The sequence below is a fragment of the Corvus hawaiiensis genome, chromosome Z (genome assembly GCF_020740725.1).
Source record: "Corvus hawaiiensis isolate bCorHaw1 chromosome Z, bCorHaw1.pri.cur, whole genome shotgun sequence".
Classification (NCBI taxonomy): Eukaryota; Metazoa; Chordata; class Aves; order Passeriformes; family Corvidae; genus Corvus; species Corvus hawaiiensis.
The window spans coordinates 3,203,992-3,226,467 of NC_063255.1; the positions used below are offsets into that span (position 1 = coordinate 3,203,992).

Genomic DNA, 22,476 nt, shown 5'->3' on the forward strand with positions numbered 1-22,476 from the left:
TAAAACAAAGAAGTTACATTGTAACTTGAGTTTAATTCAATTGAGTAACTTAAATGTGGAGACAATTAACGTGAATTAACAACTCTGAATCCTCAGCATTTTATCTGTCAATATATATGCCAATTAAGGAAAAATATGCTACACCTGAAAATCAGTTTTTTTCTCAAAGATACATGTACGGGGAAGGGACTGTCCTGGATAATGGATGCTCTGGCATTAATGGATAAATCAAGCCACAAATGGAGCACAGAGAAGCTGGATTGACAGAACAGGAGGGAGAGCTTCTCTAGACTTCTCTCTCCCAGTGTATTTCAATACTATAAACTAACAATTCCCCAAAGCTAAACATTTTCTCCATTTTTAATGATCACCTCCAATAAAACACAATTCTTTTCCCCCTTCCACAGAACACCAAGGTTTTTTTACAATATCCTGTGATGCTGTTGGGTGCTCCATATGTAATTCAAGAAGCTATAAATCTTTAAGTAAGAATCAAAAGTTTTATGAAAATAACTAGACTAATTCCACAGAAAAACACATGCTAACAATCACGAATGTATTGAAGCTGCACTTCAATGCATCTGCCAAGTCATTAAAATAAAGACAGCTTAATACAATGGAACTGCAAGATCCAGAATACCACAATAGTACATTAAATACATCTCACTCAGCTTCTGAGCTATGCATGAGATAAGGAAAGATAGCATAATGTATTCATAACAATCCCTCTACATTATTGTAGCATTTTATAAAATTTCTACTTGATTAAAAGCATTCACAAACCTATTGTCACTCAGATTGATGACTTTTAATTTCTGCATATCACCCATTTCTTCAGGGAGAAATTCAAGTTTATTAGAATGCAGAAACAACACTGTTACATGCTTCCAGTTTCCAATCTGGAAAAAAAAAAAAAACACAAAGAATTAATTCATCTTCACAACATAAATACGAAAATTTTTAAAACAATTAGTATTGAGGCTATTTTGCCTGGAAAGTGTATTCATACATACTAAACTTTTTAGTTTCAATACACAGCAATGAATTCCTGCTTGTTGCTTAAAAAAAATCAAATTTCATTATTTAAAAACCTGTATATTTGTACACATCCTCCTTTAAAAACATACACAAAGAAAATCCTCTCAAAAATTATTACCTTCACAAGTTGTACAGACTATATAAACATGTTAAAATATTCATTTTACAGTTTTGCAATTAAATACATACCTCTGATGGCAGCTGAGTTAAAAAGTTATGATCTGCAGCAAATGTTCTTATATTTGAGAGCTGCCCAACAGACGAAGGCAATGTTTCAATCTCATTGAAACTACAGTCCAGTTCTTCTACTGATATTAATCTAAAAAAAAAAAAAAAAATTAACTCCTCTATACAGATTAATTAATCCAACATTAATTGAATACTTGCAGTTTAAATGAAATTAGTATCACTATTAATTACTCATCTCAAATGTAGTTCAAAATAAACCCAAAGAAATTAAAATCTAAGAAGAATCCTTTATTGATTGCCTAAAATGTGTTTTGGGGTGGGTGTTTTTTCGTGTTGGTTGATTGCAGGTTTTTGGTTCTGTTTTGAGCTTGCTTATTTTTTTTAAATCTCCTTTACACTGTCCTCACAATGAAAATAATGAGGCCAGCAACACCAAATGCTCGTGTAGTACATGACAACATGCCAGTGCAAGGCACTAAAAACATTCAGAATGGGACAGATCATACTCAAAAAATTAGAGCTGAGTGCAGTTTCTGAACAAGCAAAGAATTTCAAGAGTTAGAGGCAGTGAGCCTACAAATTTGGCAGTGAAGCAGTATTTTGTAAACTCTGACAAAAGATAACCTGTACTAATTAAAATATATGAAAAGAAATTGGAAGACATTGTACATTTGTACAGCACTTAATTCTGAGCCAATTATTTTTGCTATTACTTGCAAGTTTTAAATTAAATTGCTGGACACCAAAATATATATTAAAAAAACCTGCTGATGGACAGCTGAAAATTCTCTCTCTCTTTCTGTCTCTCTCTCTCTCTATATAAAAAAATAAAGATAAATACATGTTCATATTTACAAGATTTTTCAGATTGGGCAATCATTTGCAATATCTACCACAGCCATGGTTCCTGTCAACAAAAACCAGTTTCAGGAAGCTGACTCTTTAAGTATCTTGTTTTCTATCACACTCAATTTTTCTTTTATCGATTGGTGGCTGCATTATGTGAGGAACATGTGTCTTTTGGTATTAAATAATAAGAACATACATGCTGCAAATAGAACTCAGATATGAAATCACTCACTTTAAATTGTATTACAACATTAACATGTAGAAGAAATGAAATCAAATAGTTACAAAAACTCTGAAAGAGAAGCCATTGTTACAGAACAGTGTTCAGAAAGGCAATTCAATTTTTTATTTTGGTGAAATACCTACCCTCCTATGGAGTCTGGCAAATAAATTAACTGGTTTTCATCAATTTTAAGTGTTGTCACCTTTTTCAGAGAACCTATAATAACAGGAACAAGTAAATCAAAATGGACATTTGAGTTCATTAAGCTGAGTTTTAACTTTAAATTACAAGGGGAAAAAGTCCCCAACATTATGGGCAAGCAACCACATCTTCTCTATTCCCTGGCACGCCCATAGCGCTGTATTCCTAAGGAAATAAACAGATGAGCTTACAGAACTTGTTTGCCAGCTTACAATGTGTCAACCATTCAGGTAGGCGGGTGGAAGCAGGGAGAAAAAGAAACTGGCTTTTTTCTGATAGAGCCAGCACCTTTTCATCCATATACAAACTACTGTATAAAGTAAAGAATGCTCTGAAACAATTTTAAGTTATTATTCAGCCATGCATTAACAGCTTTATCAACAATTGGCACTTCTACTCAACTGGAACAGATCTAGAATGTAATTTTTCTATTTTCAAGTGCTCTCTGTCTGAACTATAGGCTTTTAAGAACATGAATTAACTGAAAATACAAACCAATAGACTCTGGCAGTTGCTGAAGTGAGTTACTGGATAACAGTAGGTCTTGCAGGCTTTCACAGCCTGAAATACCTTCTTCAACTACTTCAATGTTGTTTTTAGAAACATCCAAGTAGGTCAGTTGTTTCAAAGTGCCTATGAACTAAGAGAAAGAGAAAATAATGCATTCTAGAAAGTGCAAGTTTAAAACAAAAAATTTGGCAGATTTGACAAACTGCCTCTCAAGTGTAATGCCAGAGGAAAAGACTTAGAGTGCTGAAACACAATTTTATGCAAAATACCCAAACTTTCAAATGAAGTATTTTGTGCAGATAAGCACAGCTGATGTTTTTACACACAGAGACACCCCACAGTAGCTCTGTACGTCCCTGAAGTCAGTCTGCCGCACATTCAATGGTTAGTTACCGTGAATCAAGTAACTGAAGGTTTAGAACAGACTTCAGAAAGAGACACATGGTGTGAGGACATCATTACACTCCAGTAAAGACTTTCAATGCTTATTTTTGCCTTTTGTGTAAAACTGCATCCTACTTCACCTCAAAAACAACAATGATGAATCCCTAATTGTACAAAACTGAAAGAAACAAGCCAAAATATAAGCTCATATTACCATTCCATATGAACCAAGCGTAAGCTTTAAAATTCACGCACATTACTTCATTAAAATCTCCACTTTCAGAAATACAGTTTTATTTTACTGCAAAACACAGTTCAGCTTGTATTTTACAATCAAACCACTCAACTGTCTAAGAGTTAGTTGAAGGAAAAACAGTAGCAAATACTACTCACTAGGCAGGAAGGCCACATTTCACATGACTGCTAGTGATTTAAGGCTGAAAACAACAAACAAACCAGCTGCTTCCCAAATATAAAATTTTCATTTATTAGTTTGCTACAACTTAAGCACAGGTTCTCAAGTACTGTAATAATAGGTCAGTCTGGACCACGTGTTCTCAAGTACTGTAATAATAGGTCAGTCTGGACCACGTGTAATCCTGAAAGATGTCAGGAACCCATACAAAGTCAACAGACTGTCTTCTCAGGAACTGGCTAAGCTCCCTGTTTACACAGCACCAAAATTGGCACTGCTTGCTTTACAGCTGTGACCAGTAAAAATCCACACAACATATTTATCCTGTAAATTCCTACTTGCTGTCTAACACAGAATAATCCCTCTTTGGAAGGACCATTCAGCCCTAAATTTGATTTTAGATTTTTACCTGTTTTCCTAAATTGCAACATAATTTTCAGATGAGAACTATGTAACTTTCAATGTAAAAAAAACCAAACCCAAAAGCTGTGAATGCAGCTCTCATGATCAGTGGTAATTTTTAAGTGGACTAGTTAAGCATTCAAGTGCCATTTAGCCTTTTGGCTTTAAGTAGCACTAAAACTACATAACTTCAACATACATGATCACTGACAAAGCAAATAACTGCATAATTTAAAGTACTTTGTGTTTAACACAGCAGAAGAACTTACCCCAGGAATAAGTGTTAGTCTATTACCATCCATCCAAAATTCCTTTAATCCACTCAGTTGTTCAAGTACTTCAGGCTGTAATGGGAAGCCATTTTAAAAAAAACTTATGAAAAACCCCAGTGAATGGCAAGAACAACTCCAGTGATTTGTCTATTGCAACTTTAATAATGTCTTACTATAGCTGTTATACACACTTTTTTCACTGGGTCATCAAAGAAAACCCAGATATTTCACTTTTGAAATTAAAATATATACTAGATACACAAAAACTTTTAAGAATTTGACCACAGAACCAAATAATCTTAGAGAAGGGCTTTCTGTTGGTTTAATGCTTTTTACAGAAAGTATTCTTTTTCAACAGGCACACACTTTAAGTACATGTTACATGTACAATTTTGATACAAGAGGTCTAAAAAACCTTGAATTCCATCAACTTAGAGGACCTGTTTTACAAAATCCCAGAATTTTTGGTTTGGGGGAAAATCGAAACAAATTTCATTTTTCTATCAACAAATGGTGCATCTCCATGACACAAGCAAACCACTCCATCCATAAAATGAAGTGCAGGATTGTGTTTCCACTACAACTTGTTGTTAACAGTGTCTTATGTACCAGGGAAAGACCCCTTCTTGGTAAACATCCATGTTGCATATGCTTTTCTATTTAAACTTCCCTCCTGAGAAAGTAATACCAAAGACGTACTACTGCACCTTAATAACTACAGCCAAGTTCAGATAAAGACTAAGTAAGTTTTGTTATATAGTAAATAGATAGGATTTCTGCTTAAGTTGTAGTCCTGACTCCCAATAACTCATTTTCCAAGAGAAAGTCATAACTCAAATGTTAGCTTAAGGCTCCTACACAAATATCTACCCTGTGATGAGAATATGGCAGTAATAGTAAGGGCTAGATGATTAACCATAATGTTGAAAAATTCCTTAAACACACTCTCCTATTTTCCAAACCACATCATTAGGCAAGTGTTCAGCTCTGCATATTCTACTAACGGCACACAAAGGCTTGACTCTATTGTATTGCAGGTCAGCAAGTTTCATTATACTTCTATTTCAATTCTTTTACCCAGGAAAGTACTTGTAAAAGCAGAGAGATGTTTTGTGACTCTAAATACAAGATATATGTTTCTCTGAGACCACAAACAAGAAACAAGTCAATCTATGCTGAAGGAAAAATCAGAGCACCTCAACTTTTAAAATACTACTTTGAACACTACTCAAACTTAAAATTAATATAGTTTCCCTTGAATCTAGTTTGTGCACAATAAAAGCAGGTTATGCACAAAACTGTAACATTAAATACATTATAACCAATAAGTGTTTAGAATTTATCCTAAGCCAAATAATTATGTTTATAATTTAAATACAAAGTACTATTAATTATTTACCAGTACAGTAACCACACTATACAACCGTGTTATTTTAAAATGGAGTAAAAACATCCTCTCATTCTTAAGAACACACACATAAGTTTTGTAACAGGCTCCATAAAGTACTATAAGGTATAAGCAATACTTGCTTGGTAGCAGAACTCTTAAGCTGATGTTTTTATTTTCATATTTATTAAAAACAGATCAAGGGATAAGGAGATTTATAAAAGATGCAAAGCTCACCACTTCTGTGAATTCATTACTTCCTAAGTCCAGTCTCTCCAACTGAGTCAGTCTGGACATGGTTCTACACAGGAATGAAATTAATAAAGAATTAGATTTAAGAAAATACTACCTACATCAGATCTTCCAGTGTTTACAAAAATCTACTAATAAGTATTAAGTAGTGATGCTATTCTGAAACAGGTATCATACCTATTTAAGGTCAATTTTTCACACACTGTTCAACCAGGCATGTATCACTGATCTTGCAGACTGTTGAGTGTCACACAAAGAGTACACTACAACACATCTACAGATGAGCTTGCAAAAACTGAAGACCAGTAAAGAAATCTTCATGATAAAGAGCAACCCAATGGCGCATCTCTTCTTTTGAGTGGTTCACCTTTTCACCTACAGTACAATACATCCTTTCAGTCAAAGGCTGGTTAACTACATGTTTTCTTCTCAAAGACTACTGCCTAGTGATCAGGGAAAACAGAGAAGAGCACTGTTGAATCACAGTAACCAACACTACCTTTTTACCTCTCCAGGCTGCTGACTAAGTTGCTTCCACATGACAAGTGGAACCCTAATTACTTCTCTAGTCATACATTAAATAAGATTACAAAGTTGGATTTTGTGACACATCAATACCTCTTTAACCTAACTTATAGCAAATATTAAATAAATGTCTGAAATAAAAGTAAAATCCATTACTTCAAGCTTTTTTGGAAACATTTTTCCTCTATTTGGGGACTCCACAGAGATTATCTACCACTGCACATGGTGGTCTACACACTGGGTACTTCACAGTCAATAGCAGTTCTACCTGAAAGTATTTTTTAAGAGGCTGTGAATTCCTCATACTACATCATGTTCTCTATTTATTTAATAACAGATTTCCACAGAACAATTAGTAGTACCTAAAACTCTCATATATAAACTGCAATTGTGTATGTACTACAAAATTCTGGAAAAATTAAATATAAAAGCTTCTAAATGGTAGAGTCTTGCAAATTATCAGAATATCACACTAGTTTCGTCAACAAAAAATTGCATGAGAATAAGATGCTTTCTATGCAGCTATTCAAAACTTCAGCTTTTATTCAAATACCGTAAACTCTTCAGTTGCTCTGAACAAACAGTTCAAAAATAATATATTGGAAAATGACTAATTTACTGAAAGCAATTTAATGTGACTATTAATATAATTAATTAAATAATCTCCAAGAAGGAGACTCAACATTTGTTTAGAAAATTGATTTTCATGACATTGGAGTAACTAAGCTGGGGACAAACCAGGAATTTAACATAAGTAGCTGAAGACAAGACCAAGACAAAAGCAGAAGCATTTTTTGCACTGTACCTATAGTATACACAGGCTTTGAAGAAAAGCCTCTAGCTAACATTCCTACTGTCCTAGAGAAAGAAAAAAAAAACCAAAAACCAAGAAAAGGCTACTTTCAGAAGACTCCAAGAAACAATTTCCCTCATTTCTCGAAGCTAATGAACGGGATGATTATCAGTAAGCCAACTCCTAACATTCTTTTGCAATTTCTACCTAAACTCTGAGTCCCTCTGAAATCCTGCAGAAGATTATTCTCACAAAGCTTTGTAAGAGCATGCCTATACCAATTTTAATGCTGTATGTTCCTAACAAATTTGCCCCAATGAGTCTCCCACAGACACTGCTGAAGAACTCCTTTAAAAGCATCTAACATAGTGTTCTGTAGCTTTTGAAACTTCACAGACCACACTATGCAAACCAATGTTATATAACAGTGACAGGATAGCAAGATAACTTTATTGATTTTGGGCCTTTTTTTCCCTTGCCAATGTGACTGTAATGTAGCAAACACATCCACGCAAGTATAAAACATAGACAAACGTGTTTGCAAGATGAGAGTCTTGGTAATATTCCTTCCTTTCCCTGTTGCTTGGATAATAGCACTTTCAGATATTCTAGGACTAATATCTCCTTGCTTTTGTGTATTGTTTATAGAGAATTACCTTCAGAGAAAATGCAAACAAGGCTTCCAATAATCTTACGGTAGCAGGAAAAATTAACACCAAAGGATGTTGAAACAAACATTAACTAGATCACAGAGTTACACCTATTTCCATCTTTGACATAGCGCTATGTAATCCCTCCCATAAACTGAAAGCCTCTTTCATAATTCATATTATTGAACTTGGTGTCAATTCAACTCAATACTAAGGGATCAGATAGCCTAAATTATGCCTCAAATTCTGTTGTATACAGATGACTTCATTAAGGTTAACACTACAGCTTACTTCAAGAGGCATACAGTTCAAGGGCGGTGTGTGTGATGGCAAGATCGGGCCCAAATCACTGTAATTATACTCTCAAATAACTTGCTTCTTTCTAAAAAGCTTACTCTTTTTATTGACAACTAGGCCACAGAAGCTTAAAAAAATGAAAAAAGAAGAAAGTATCATGTTTTTACTGGACTATCTTTCCAATTTACCTATCAGAAATATGCCTCTAAAATAGTCTCCGTGTGTTTTTGCTTTCCTTTCAGTAAAAATAGTTTCACTGAGCTGTTTTGCATTATAATGCTGCCACTTGCAATCTCTGGATGTAGATAAGCTCCGAACAAAATGATGTATATTTGGCACAAAATTTGGCATAAATTAAGGTTGATTTAGTGTGTTGGCATTAATTACCCATTTTGATTAAGATTCTTTCAAGTACTTCATACTTTAGTGTCAAAAATTATATGCATGTTTTACTCAGAAAGAGGGATGTACAATTTATCCAAATACATTTTTTATTACAAATAGGAAAAAATTTGCTGTAAGAATTAAAATATTAGAAAGATGAGAGTCATAGAAAAATAAGAAAATATATTGGTATTCCATAGCAAAAATATTAGGACCTACTGCTACATCTTATTAGCATCAAAAAACTGCTTTGGATTTTCTACACGTTTTAGCTGTATAGCATGTTCTGTAAGAGTACCAGAATAGACTAATAAGAGTGGCAGCTCAGCATCTACTGCGAATTATTATGGAAGTGATACAGAGGACCTATTCATGATAGTGGCTGTTTAGTTTTCAATCAAGGATGAAGCTTTAAAAACACTGAAGTAAAAAAAATTCCTAGCACCTTCAACAGAGGGAACGATTGACTTAAATGCATTAACGCATTTGTTTAAGTGTCTCTTATCACTACAAGAGTAAACTGTGCTTTTAAAAGTATTTCATGTAATTCATGCTGTTAGTGTTAATTTTGGCAATTAAGGTCAGAGTGATCTTATAAACAAAATCTGTATTAGCTGTAGGTTTTAATTACAGCTACTGTATCCTCAGTTGGGAGTAACTTAATTTAGAGAGCTACCACTCTGAATTACATGTCCTCTAATTTTTTTCTGCTGAAAACTAGTGATAGCAGAAAGAGCCAAAGAGGATTGAGACTATTTATACCACAGAATGCTTCACACTTTGAAGATGTAAATTCACACTTTCTGATGCTGTACATGTCATTCCAAATAGGAGTTCTGGCTTGCTTATACAGCAGACTCTACAGTACAGTATCTAGGCACTTAAAAAGGGAATCCCAATAGAACATAACTCTTGATCATGTCTAAGGCATATAATTAGCTACCGTCACTAAAAAACTGGCTGTTGTATTTGAAAAGCTGGCAATTCTCACTTCTGCCTACTGCACACAAGTCTCTCCTAGCATATGAGTTGGACAGAGTGAATATTCAATTGTTAGAACCTTGTCTTCTCCACCAGAACTTCTTAACATCCACCAAAAACAGCAACTCTACCAATTTCTGTTGCCAGTGAAAGATCCCTTTTACAGTACACCACAACATATTCATGACTCTGCAGGTGGTTATTCACATCCCATTTTTGGGATCTGTTTCCTTCTTCATTGACCTCTGGTATCTTTGTTAACCTGCTTGGAGCTCTAGAGCCCCAGTTGGAAAATTCAGAGCATTGCTCGTGTTCATAGAACAGCAGGAAGTGCATCACCATCAGCCTAGGCTTGTTTGACAAAGGAAGTGAGAATTGCAAGGCAGGGACTAAAAAAATGCTAGATTTCAGGAGAGAGGTACAGTTGGATTAATGTTAAAATAAATGCTGTAGGAATTTCTAGAACTCTACTGTACTTACTTTGGCAATATTTTTAACTGGTTTTCTCTAAGTTCCAATATCTGGAGTTTAGTTAATCTGTAACAGAAAGGCATAATAAATTACTAAAATATTCTGTATTTCATGACAAAAGCAATCTCAGAACTTATTTACATTACAGAATTAAAAGAAAAAAAATCTGTAAGTTTGAAATTTTTTTCCCCTCTAACATTAAGATGAAATTTTGTGCAAAATTTGCATGTTATTTTGAATTCATTGGTTGGAGTTTGATTTTGGTAAATCAACAAACGAACTTGCCTGCTTTTCTACACCTGTTCAAACACATTTGTTTTCCTTCATCCCAAAGATTTTGAAACACTTCATTGGATTAATTAGGGGTACATGTTATCATCATAATGAAAAGTACACAGGAAATAGCGGAAAGGTAGGATCACTTCACACAATTTAAGATGTTCAATTTCTACTACTGACAATGTATCAGTTTAATACAGAAAGCCGCATCTGAGGAATACCTGTCTTCCACCTGATAAAAACAACCTTTAAATTAATCTTGGATTTCCTTCCATATTCTTTTTCTGGTCAGCTTCTTAATCCATTTTGATATTTCTGTTAGAAGGTGGTTTGACCTTTCTTCCAGTATATTCTTGGTTGCAAGATGAATAACCTCTAAACCGCACCTCAACTGCTTGGGCAAAGTAAGTTCCAAGCAGTTTTGACACACAACCAATGTACCATTCCCAGTGAATTTTTATTGGGACAAAAGTGACAAAGCTCTATTTGTTTAAAAAAAATGAAGAAACTGAGTTTGGTTTAAGTACAGACAGGACTGTAATGACAAGAGTTCTACATGTGACCCACTGACAGCCCTCATACTACACAAAATAGAGCATTAAGATCCCTGACTCAGAAAGGAGCTTAAGTGAATAGACCAGTCTTTCCTGAAGGTGCTTACTAGTGCATTTTAAGGAAAGAGACAAAAACCTTGATTTTTATTAAGTGGTAAGAACTATACTTCATGTAGAAACAGAAAGCTGAAAACAATATTTATTTTTCCTCTAGACATTAACTCATTTTTGGATGAGCTTGAAAGCAGCAATCTGCCATGCCCACAAATAACCTAAGAAAGAGAGCAGAGGTCAGCAGCCCTGCACTGCAAGCAGCCATCTGGTAGCAACTGCTGGAGGGGAACCTCCTCCCTCCAACTTCTGAAAAAAAAAACCCAAAATCCCAACATCCTAACAGTGGTGAAAGAATACCCTAATAAAAACCGCATTCATGGTAGTAGCACTGCTGCTCATCTAGAACATAAGCGGGAAAGACTTCCTAGCCATCCTACCCTACCAGCACCCTAAGATACCAGTCTAGTACAAAACAGAACTCGTTTAAGAACCCTCAGACGTGAATGAACATTTTGAGCTTTGATTTCTGAACCAAGCACTGCATTAGGCTTCAGCTGGTGTTTTGCTTTGATGACAGGGAAGATAGCTACATAGTTTGTAGTTTTTCTTCACAACTCACGTATGCAGTCAAATTTCTTTTGAATGCAGTGACAGCAAATCTCCATTCATATGCTAAACTATGAATATGCACACCCACACTTTGCTGACTTTAGCCAAAACTGGCTGTATGACACTTGTAATAAGCTAATTCTGTGAACTTAGAGACTGCCTTTGGTGACAGAGAAGTTCATAGCTTTGTCACCTTCTTTCCTGTTCTAATCTTTCCTCAGCTAGCCCTAAGAGAATGAAGATCTGTATATCGAATTTCTTAAGTGTAGAGCTTCACAGAAGCTACTAGGAAAACATTCGCAACCTCTCCTGGGTGGGAGATACAGGCTGTGTCTAAACATGTAATTTTCTTCTAGTAATTGATGAGAAATACTGGACTGAAGCAGTTGTCACCTCTTCTGCTATGACTCGAGGAGCTAATTCAAGTTTAAAATAATGCACATCAAATACTAAGTGTAGCTGTTCTTTAAATTGCTGGTGCTAAGCACGCAACATCCATCCAAACTGAGCATCTGAACTGTCATAATGGACCTGAAGAACTGGCATTTAATTTGGAAAAGAAATAGAGAACTAATTCACCTATACTAAAGGAAAAATGGAATTCATAGTGGCAGAATATATAATCTGTGCCATTCTGTGGCAAAGATGTGTCCTACTTATACAGAAATATTTAATTTCTGAACTTGAAAAACCCATCACCACAGAACTATCTGCACACCACCAATGTGCAAAGTTTTAACAGGTATTATTCAACTTAAAGTACATATTCTGTAATAGTTTAAAAATTATTTTTTCAGTATTGTTCTTTAACCATAACCATCTTAGCCTGCTTTTAAAATGCAGCACAACTTTTCAATAAAACAAAATTTCTACACCAACAATTTGCCAGGAGATCAATATCCTTCCTAAATCTGATTTCTTAAACTATACCACCTGTAAAAAATGTAAAAGAAACATACAGTTGGTACACTCAGAAACTTGCTATGTGACAAGCAGTCATTCCTTGGAAATATAAAAACATTGCATTGAGAGATGTTCCTTACTTTACACCTCCTTTGCAGTTCTCCTAAAGCAGAATATTTTTATTTTAAATTGTTACTAAAATATAAGGGCAAGCGGACTAAAATGTATGCATCCCGCAGGCTGCATTTACAAAAGTTTCTGCAAAACACATGTATACACATATGTAACTATATTTGATTATCACTGTACATTTATGCAAAAAATATCCCAAAGTAGATACTACTAAAACCATCTACTACTACAAATACTACTGGCAAGTTGTTGAGAAAGTAGATATAAAGCAAATTAATTGCAACATCACAGTAAAGAGGCTCTGGAAGCAATATCCCATCACAGACAACATTCCTAGGTTTTTAGAATTACACTGAAGATAAAATCCTTGCTTATCTTAAACACCCATTACTAAATAATGTTTGCCTTTTAAAACCCTGTCTCAAAATGAGCAAGCAGTGAGTTTCAAGTTTAACATGTTCTACTTATATATTTAAATATTTAAATGTAAATATAAATGTAATTTAAATGTTTAAATTTAAATATAAATGTGTATTTAAATGTAAATATACATTATGTATTTAAATACAACAGAGACTATTTTCTTTTGTAAGCATAATAATTCTCAGATATCTGTGCACTGGTGTGAAGGCTAATGCCATGATCTGTGCCAGTATCAATGCATTCAAATTTGAATTTGGGACTGGAGGAAGAAACCCCACTTTGTCCCCTGAAAATTCCAAAGGAATGAGTACATCATATCAAAAGTCTGGTGACTTTTAGTAAGTCTAACAGGCTGGACAAGACCAACATCATTGAAAGACAGCAAATATACAATACTCATAAAAAAGTGGAAAAACGACTGCATAATCTTGACGTCACAATTATGGAAAGCTTTAGCACAAATTCTGAAGATGAGAATAAATCATGGAGATAAATGCAATTAAACACTGCATGGATATACTGGAAGTGTTTTTCAGTATAAGAAATTTCTTTCCTAAGCATCAGGGTGAGCGTTACTGATAGAGGTGCTCAGAGACTCCTTCTAGGACTATCCGGTTCAAATTATTTTTTAATAGCAATCTTTTAGGATCAGAAAAATGTTTAACTTGGTTTTTGTCACAGACAATACAGTGATTTAATAAGACACCGTAGGGGGAAAAAACTTTGTACAATCTTAAGGACTAAAAAAATTAGAAAAAACTACAAGCCAAGTACTTAGGATTTCCTTGTAGGCATCAGCCATTTCTAACTGAACTGTCCAATACATCAATTGATTGCGTAGGAAATTACACTAGGCAGCTGCAAAAAGGATAATTGGAACATTGGAGCATAACCACAGACATTTCCAAGAGAAACAAGAAGATAATCATGACACTGTGCAAGCTATGAAGAGATCTAAATTCTAATTCTAAATATAGCTATGTATGTCATCATCCTCTGTCAAAAAGAAGATTAATTAAAACTGAAACCTGTTCCAAGATATATTAATATAATCAGACACAAAGAAAAACCTGCCACACCAGAAAGAAACAGAATTTTATTTAGTCTAATAAACTGAGGGATATGAGAACACTACAAATGACAGCAAGTGAGAGAATGGGGGACAACACTCATGAAAAATGATAGCAATTAAATTGTAGAAACAATGAACAGTCAACAAAAGAGAGATGTAGGAAACCAGGTTTCTAATCTGACACACAGAGCATAAAGACCTTGTTAGCTGTAATATGTATTGACTTCATTTTTAGGAGACATTATTATTGACAATAGCTGCCAGTAAGAGCAGGCAACAGAACTCAGTTACTTCACGTATTCCTAAATAATGAAAAGTAATAGCTATAACACCATATACGGGGGGGGGGGGGGGGGGGGGAAGAACCTTATTGGAAGAAATTGAAGGCTTGTCCTTTATAAGAATAAATATTTCAAAAGCTTCTACCACAGGTTTTTTTTTTGTTTATAAAAGAGGTACTTCCATATTCTGAAGCACAAGTTAAAAGACCTTGCACTAAGAAAGTATTTATACCTAGTTGTAAGACTGTGGGATGGCAGAGCAGTCTCATCACTTACAGAACAGAAGTATTCAATGTCAAAAGGGTCTGAACCTTACTTTAAAATGGTATTTTAATGTTTCATTGTTCTCTAATTTATTTGATCTAAACACTGTCTTCCTATAGAACATTATGTATTCTACATAACACTTCTATTAGCAGGTAAACTTACATACATGAGCACCTCAAATTCATTCTGCTAGCTATATAACAGGATGTTGCAAGTCACTAGATTTTAAAAACCAAGGTAGAATTTTTCTGTCAAGAGAAACACTACAGTGGAGAATTGGCTTTCAAGTTGTCCTCAGTAACTGATTTATCCTTAAAATGTTAGTAATTAATAACTTCTCCATTTCACTAATGGTTAAGCATTAGAGAAGCAGACAGTGATGAAGAAAGAATTATGAGAATTTTTAATGTGTATTATGTGTAAGATTAACTACTTAAAGGATCAGCTGTGTCAACCTGAGGTCTTCAAGTTTATCCATAATGCCTGTTTCTACTATGAAAATCTTGCCATTTGGTTAGACTATTAAAAAACAGAACAGAAAAAAAAGCATAGACAATCATTAGAATTCCAAGAAGTTTATGGATATTCCAGTTTTTTCTTCTTCAACCTTAATGAGGGCTTTTGAAACGCAAACTCTGTGCACCAGAAAAAAGCATGATAATAATGCTTTTGCATCACAAGCAGCTTTTTTGATAGCTGAATGTGCAGCAGATCTGGTGCTCTTAATCATTCATCAGGGAATGACTGGTAACAGAGAAGAACTAGTGAACAGCTCTGATCACAGATGACTAATGAACTAATGGTCACTAGTGGAGAGCCATCTTGCTTATCTTCCATTGAACATCTCCTGATCTGCCAGACTGCTGCAGCATTATCTGGGGGCTTTGCTAATCTCTTGCAAACTGTGCTGACCCAAATATAACCATACAGCCTAAGGCAATTTTTTCACGTAGCAACATGACTGGTTAACTAATAGCTGTATTTTCTGAAAGAGATGCTTGCTGGACACGGGATGGGGCAGGAAAGTGAAATCTAGGAAAAGAGAGCATAAAATAAGAATGGAGAGAGGAAAGCTGCAGAAATGGCTGAAATCTGCGTGGTAATGATAGCATGACCTAGGCTCATCTAGGAGTTCTCCTTTCACTTTTGCTCCCAAGATTTAATCTATTTTACAGAGGTAGCAGTTTAGTATTTATCTTGTATTAAAACTATGACATGTAACAGTTTTGCACAGTCAGCACACCATAAATATGCCAAGTTTTTCAGAAATATTCCTGGCAATAAAGGACTTAAGAGTTATAGTTGTGCATGAAGTAATTTGTGTATCCAGGACAGGCAGGACAAGTAGAATTACAGTTGTCATTATTTGCTTCCCTCCAATAACTAAATGACAAGCAATATAAATTTCAAAAATACTGATCTTCCTTACTTACCTGACTAGTGTTAGAAAAGAAACAAGAATGTAAATGAGTTTTAGGCCCTTCATAAGCATTCTGTCTGTCCTTCAGAAGTCAAAATTAAAAGCTGCTGATATAGATTCAGGGCTTCTTTTTCCTGTAACTACTGTCAATTCGTAATGTACACTCTCTCCAGTACCCACTTTGCTTCAGAACCAGAAGAAACTGCTCTGCAGAAATTTAAAGCTACATGCAGATATCAAGTTTCATGTTCAACTTACCTGCCAAAATTGGCTGGCAAAAACTCAAGAAAAGCATCATTCAGGTACAGCTGTGTTAGGTTTAACAGTTGAGAAAATCCATCTGGCAGCCTATATGGAAGTAAAACAATGTAGTACCTTTGTTACAATTATATTCAGGGCATTAAGTAGTATTTTCTTAAGCAACAGTATAGTACTGAAGCCTAACATATTGATAAAATTAAGGGGGAAAACTTCTCTAAAGTCACACTAGACAGTTGTTCTCCACAAGATGACTTTCAAAATTATTTGTAAGTATTGAGAAAAATGTCTTTTGCAAGTATTGAGAAAAATGTCTACAGGCAATAAAAAATGCAAATAAATGTAGCTTTGCTATGTACTTGTGATCTCCTGACATGTAATGTGAAAAAGGCATTCAGTAGAAACAACAGGATAAATTTAAAAATACACAACACCTTTTTTCCCCAGAAGAGATATGTTGTATCTGTGGCAGTGCTACTTCTGGCAAATTAATTCTGTCACTACAGCAGAAATGCGTATTAAAGCAGAATTTTTCTTATTAAGGAAGGAAACTCTGTGCATGTTTTTTACACTCACAGAGAAGTGATGGATTTCAACAAGCTGACAAAGCTACATGGTATAATGAAGGTTAGGCCACATAGCCTATTAACTTTGGCAAAGCACTTTAATGAGGTAGCTATACTGGATCACAGTGCAACAACGTTAATGAAGATACTTCTCAGGTAACTCTGCTCTCACCTCCAAGGGCTGGCACGTCTTGGGCAAATTTGAGACTCAGTAGTATTTGCACAAAATATAAAACATCAAAAAAATTTACAAACTTACTTTGAAATTGGATTTACGCTTGCCTCAACAACTGTCAAGACTTTACAGTTTTTTATATTTTCTGGAAACTCCTGTATGCCTGCAAGATACAGAAAGAGGTAGAAAAACAGCCTTTAATTATTAGACTCCACCACATGCATAAAAATTATGCACATGAAACCACTAGCCATAAAAACTTTGATTCATTTAGCAACTAGTGAACTGTGTTTCTGATGTCTCATTTTACATACGGTTTTCATTCAAGAAACACTACTGTGCAATATCATGTTTTTTACTATACTACTCCTAAAGCTTCTCATGTTACAGGTTAGCAAGCAGCTCATCAAGCTACAAACACTAAATTCCCACTGCTTATTGCAAAATCTTAAAGTACTTGTGCTTTGGAGTGTACTTAAGATGAGAACCTCTGTCCCAGTATCATTTATTTTAAAAAAGACAACCACTTGGTAGCACGAAGTTTCCAACAGGATCTGTTTAGCAAATCCATGGCTTGTATAACATCCGGGTGAAACAGTAAGGCTTCAAATCTTGAAGTATGTTTACAGCTTCACAGTTCTGAACAGATACCCCAAAATGCAGGCATGCTTTCTGTATGCTTCATGTATGCTTGCTGTTAGCTTCTACATCATTTGAGAGAAGGACAAAAAATACTCCAGCACACTTATGTTTGAAAATTAAAACAATAAATTAAAAATTAAAAACATTTTTTCCAAGGTTATTTCTGGAAATGCCAGAGTGGAGCTGAATTCTACATATCTGCCAAATCTGTATTTGACAGAAACTGATAAAGCAGGCCTTGAATATGACATATCCACCACGTCAGAAGGAAATCAGTATTGAATCATTCTACCATGCAAGACCTTTACATCCATCTTTACTATATATATACTGTAAAAAAAAACCCACCCAAAAAACCACTGCTATCACAACTGCAGTTGCTTTTGCAACATGTTCTTATACCCTGGGACAGGTGGTTTTATTTTAAATATATTTGTCCTAAGTACAATAACCATTCATACTGATATCTTTCTACTTGGATTAAGAATACACTGTTGTTTGCAAGAAAAAAACCCCATATGCTAGTAAATAAAGTTAGTTTAAAATGAATTTTTTTTTCCAGGTAACAAATCTTAGTTCTTCACCTTTGAGTTAATGCATGTAATTGTGTTTGTGAGTGCTTTATGTGGAAAGTGCAACTGAACCCAGGGAACAAGACCACTAAGAAGGAACTATACTCTGTGAACACTTGTTTTTAGATTATTGAGAGCATGAAATTTCATGCTGCTTGAAATGACATTAACAGTCCAGCTACAGAGAGACAAGGGCAGCATCACTTCTCATTCAGGCTGGCAGGTGGAACTTGGTTATGCCTCTCCATGAATCTTTTCTGAGAACACGTGGTTAAGCATCAATTGCTAAGTAATATTTTTACTTACTTAAGAAATTGCAGACTATTTGATGTTATCTTAAAGCCTGATTCTATGTTTGTGCAGTAACAAGACTGATCTGGTATTTCAGGACTTAAGAGATGGCAATAGACAAGAAAAGTAGTGACAAAACACATACTTTAATCAATTGGTGATAATGAGTGGCAAAGTCACTGTGCTGACTTTTTCATGAATTCAACTAAAGTAGTGACACCATTTCTTTCAAACTAGACTTTTAGGTCTTTCTTGACAGGAACTTGTTTGTCATACTACCATTGAAACTATTACTTTTGACCCATAGCAGGTATTGTACTCTATTACTGAGAGGTAAAAGGCAAGAAAAAACATTATGACATCCTGTTAATCCAGGTGCTCAAATACATATAAGTATCATGGACATTTTGGGGAAATAACTTGCTAAACTCAGAAGCAGAAGGGACCAGGAAGAAATGAACCATCAGTGGTAATACAGGCCAAGATTTCTGACACTTCTGCTTGACTATCATGCGTGTTCATGCATATGCACACGTGCAAATAAAAATATAGCTTTTCATATACTTTTATATATGTGTGTGTGCGTACGTGTTCACATGTGTGTGAGTTCAGCCATGTGACGTTTACTGGAGCTGTGAGTGGAGTCAAAGCAGAAGATGGCAACAGGATACTAATCTAATTTATTTCATTACTCAGTACAAAATCAAAACTAAAAAGGTAATATTTATAATGTAATAAAGTTTCATTTCTGTAAAGCAGTAATTTTATTTTCAAGTCCAAGAAAGATTAGGAAACTACCAAAGACAGACTAGAACTGTACCTTATCTATTGCTGTCATATAGTCACTACAAAGAGAAACACACTTCCAACAAACTTAAATATACATGATCTTAATTCCAGTTGTAGCAATAAACCTCTTTCAGCAAAAAGAATATCCATACATGGAAAGCATCTAACGTGGCACAATACCCTGAGCCTGTAGAGATGAAGTTACAGATGATTTGTATGAAGTGACCTTCTGGTGTCTGAAAAATAAATCAAGACCTCTTTATTGTTGAGGATACAAATTTACCTTCTTAAAATAAGTATTTACATTAATTAGAATAAACCACTGCTAAGGTCTTCCTTGGAGGCAGAGCTTGGAGGCAGAGAGTCTCACACTCACTCTGTGCCCTTAGTTTCACTGTTTGAATTGTGCTGAGAGATTCTCTAAGCTTAGTTTTTCTGGAAGATGATCACACTACTGGCCTCAGTTTGGTCCTGGGATGAAAAGATTGCTCTAGTCCAACCAATTAAACCTTATGTTTGTAATATTGATACTAGTTTCCACTTTCTGTGTCATGAATTCATGGAAGGACAGAAAGCTTAAATTTGTGGTAACTACATAAAAACCAAAACACATAGCACATCTTCTAGAGGGGAGAATGTCAATGTAAGCTTACTCTCAAAAGAACAGCCAAATAAAATATTAGCTATCCAAATACAGACATGTTAAATCAGCATGCTTTTGTATATAATCAGAGGACACTACCATAGTCTCCTGTTTGACTATGCCTTGGGCAAGAGGCAGCAACAGTTTTAACAACAAATTAGTAATAGAAATTCAACTGATATGAGAAACCTAACAATGGAGGAGCCTGGGAACTTAATTTTGCTTCCTCTTCAAGCCAGAATCATTATGATACATACCATTTTCACCAGCCTCACTCAGCACTTCACTACAGATAAATGGCCATCATTCAAAAGAGCACCATATTGAGAATGACAGCATGAAATACACCTAATATTTGTAATACACATTCGGAAGCTAGGGAAAAAAAAAAAAATCGGGAAACTGCTACTCTCTACCACGTGATTGGAAGTTGCATTTACTAACTGGCTATATAACAATCTTCTGACCACTCCCTTTTCCGGAGCTATACTCCTGCGTGCAGCTACTGTTGGATCAGTATTCTTTCATTTCTCCCACCAAGAAAACAAATTCAAAAAGCAACTATGAAAGAAGAATAAATAAGGCAGCAGAGAGATGCTGGAAAAATATATGAGGGATGGAAAACAGGGCTGTAAAGGGTGCTTTGTAAGAGGATTTGTTCCTTGTTTTTCTGCTTTTCATCTATCTTCATTGCTCTGAATCTTCTTCCCCATTAAGAAAACTCAGCAAATCTCAAGGGATTCTGTGACCACAGTATTTCTGCACTCATTTTTAACACTGTGCTAATTAATCCATTTGATAGCCAACTCAATCCTTCTGTGAGCCTCTCATTAAGTGAGTACTGCAAATTGAGATCCACATTCCTTTCTAAATCCTATTTTTCTTTGGGGTTTTTTACTGGTTTCTTGATACACTGATACTCAAGGATTATAGAAGACAGTGCAACAGATCCCCTGGTCTGTTGCAGCCTTATTCCACTTCTATTGAAAAGCATTACATGGACAGGTTCTTCAACATATCATTCATTTTGTACTTTACATGGTAACAACCACTTTTCGTGGCCAACGTGCCCAACACGTTTCAGTGCTCAATTGGTTTACAGATCACGCTTACTGTTTTCCAAAAAAATACAAACCATTGTGCCTGTGGACATGAACATTTGCCAAGCACCGTAGGACAAAATACGTTTTGCTGATCATCTTTAACCACCAGATCCAAACTGAATTGGGAGCAAAGTTCTTTATGTAGTGTAGTTTACCACAAAGGTTATATTTTTGTAATAGCTTTCAGCATTTACTTGTCTGTTCCTTCCTCCCTGTTTTCCCAAATTTCAAGCACTTTTAAACTCACTGGCCAGTTTCTATCAAAAACAACACCAAGCCCCTCAACAACAACAAAAAAACCCACCCCAAACAAACAAAAAACCACAACAAACAAACAAAAACAAAACAAAGAAACCCTAGAAGAATGTTTAAGAAAATTTGGCAGTAAGGTAAGGAAAGGAATTTAAAATTCTTGTCTGGACGAAGCCAAAAGCAAAAAACATTCATCATTCAGAACTCTACTTGGCAAAACCTCACCATCTAACCTTGTGGTATTTAATCATTATCCAAGACCAGCTGTGGCGCATGCCCAAAGGACATACCAAAAAGGTCATATAGGGATTTCGGGTCAACAGACACAAATCTGGAGGTAATCAACCTCAGTTCTTCATCACATAATGTGACTGAAATACAGAATTTCACCTGATTTATAACTCTTTGGAGAGCAATGGGGTTTTTTTGGCATAGCCTGTTGGAGCAAGTGTGCACAAATGTCCTTCTGCCGGGATTAAGGACTGTAAGTGTAATTGGGGTCCCCCTCACCATCTGGAGTTACACTCATCTCCTCCCCTACACAGCACAATCCTCTCCCTATCACTAGGGTCAGTGTAACTTGCAGACCAGGAGAAAAAACTGAGACAATTTTTTCTCTCCATCAGGTAAGATTTTTTTCACTCAAATACTGGCAATTCCACATCTATAGAAAATTGTGGAAGTCAGATCCACTGTTGGCAGAATCCTTTACTGCAAATGGATCTCAGTGCTGACAGCCCTGCATGCTACTGCTTCAGCCCAAATGCAGATGGGGGCTTGCTCTGCGGCTCACACTGTGGTCATATTTTAATTCAGAAACAAATGCTAAAACTTCCATGTCCCGACTTCAGTTACAGAAACCACCACTGCTATACAGCAGTGGCAGTCCCTACCGATTTGTAGTACTATTTGTAGAGAGTTACAGTTCTTCTCACACAGAAACATTTTAAATATGCTTAAATAGGAGA

General features: G+C 35.3%; 1 protein-coding gene across 8 annotated transcripts in view; it reads right to left on the reverse strand.

Annotated features, from left to right (window-relative positions):
• The window catches only part of ERBIN (erbb2 interacting protein), a 119,370-nt gene that overhangs the window by 29,909 nt on the left and 66,985 nt on the right, over positions 1 to 22,476 (reverse strand). For all 8 annotated transcript variants that reach the window (XM_048290873.1, XM_048290870.1, XM_048290871.1 and 5 more), the window contains 9 exons: positions 17,301 to 17,379; positions 16,476 to 16,565; positions 10,233 to 10,289; positions 6,108 to 6,171; positions 4,481 to 4,555; positions 2,996 to 3,140; positions 2,443 to 2,515; positions 1,228 to 1,357; positions 784 to 899 (listed from right to left, as the gene is read on the reverse strand). In XM_048290873.1, coding sequence (XP_048146830.1) covers positions 784 to 899; positions 1,228 to 1,357; positions 2,443 to 2,515; positions 2,996 to 3,140; positions 4,481 to 4,555; positions 6,108 to 6,171; positions 10,233 to 10,289; positions 16,476 to 16,565; positions 17,301 to 17,379 — 829 coding nt within the window. The remainder of the gene's footprint in view (positions 1 to 783; positions 900 to 1,227; positions 1,358 to 2,442; positions 2,516 to 2,995; positions 3,141 to 4,480; positions 4,556 to 6,107; positions 6,172 to 10,232; positions 10,290 to 16,475; positions 16,566 to 17,300; positions 17,380 to 22,476) is intronic.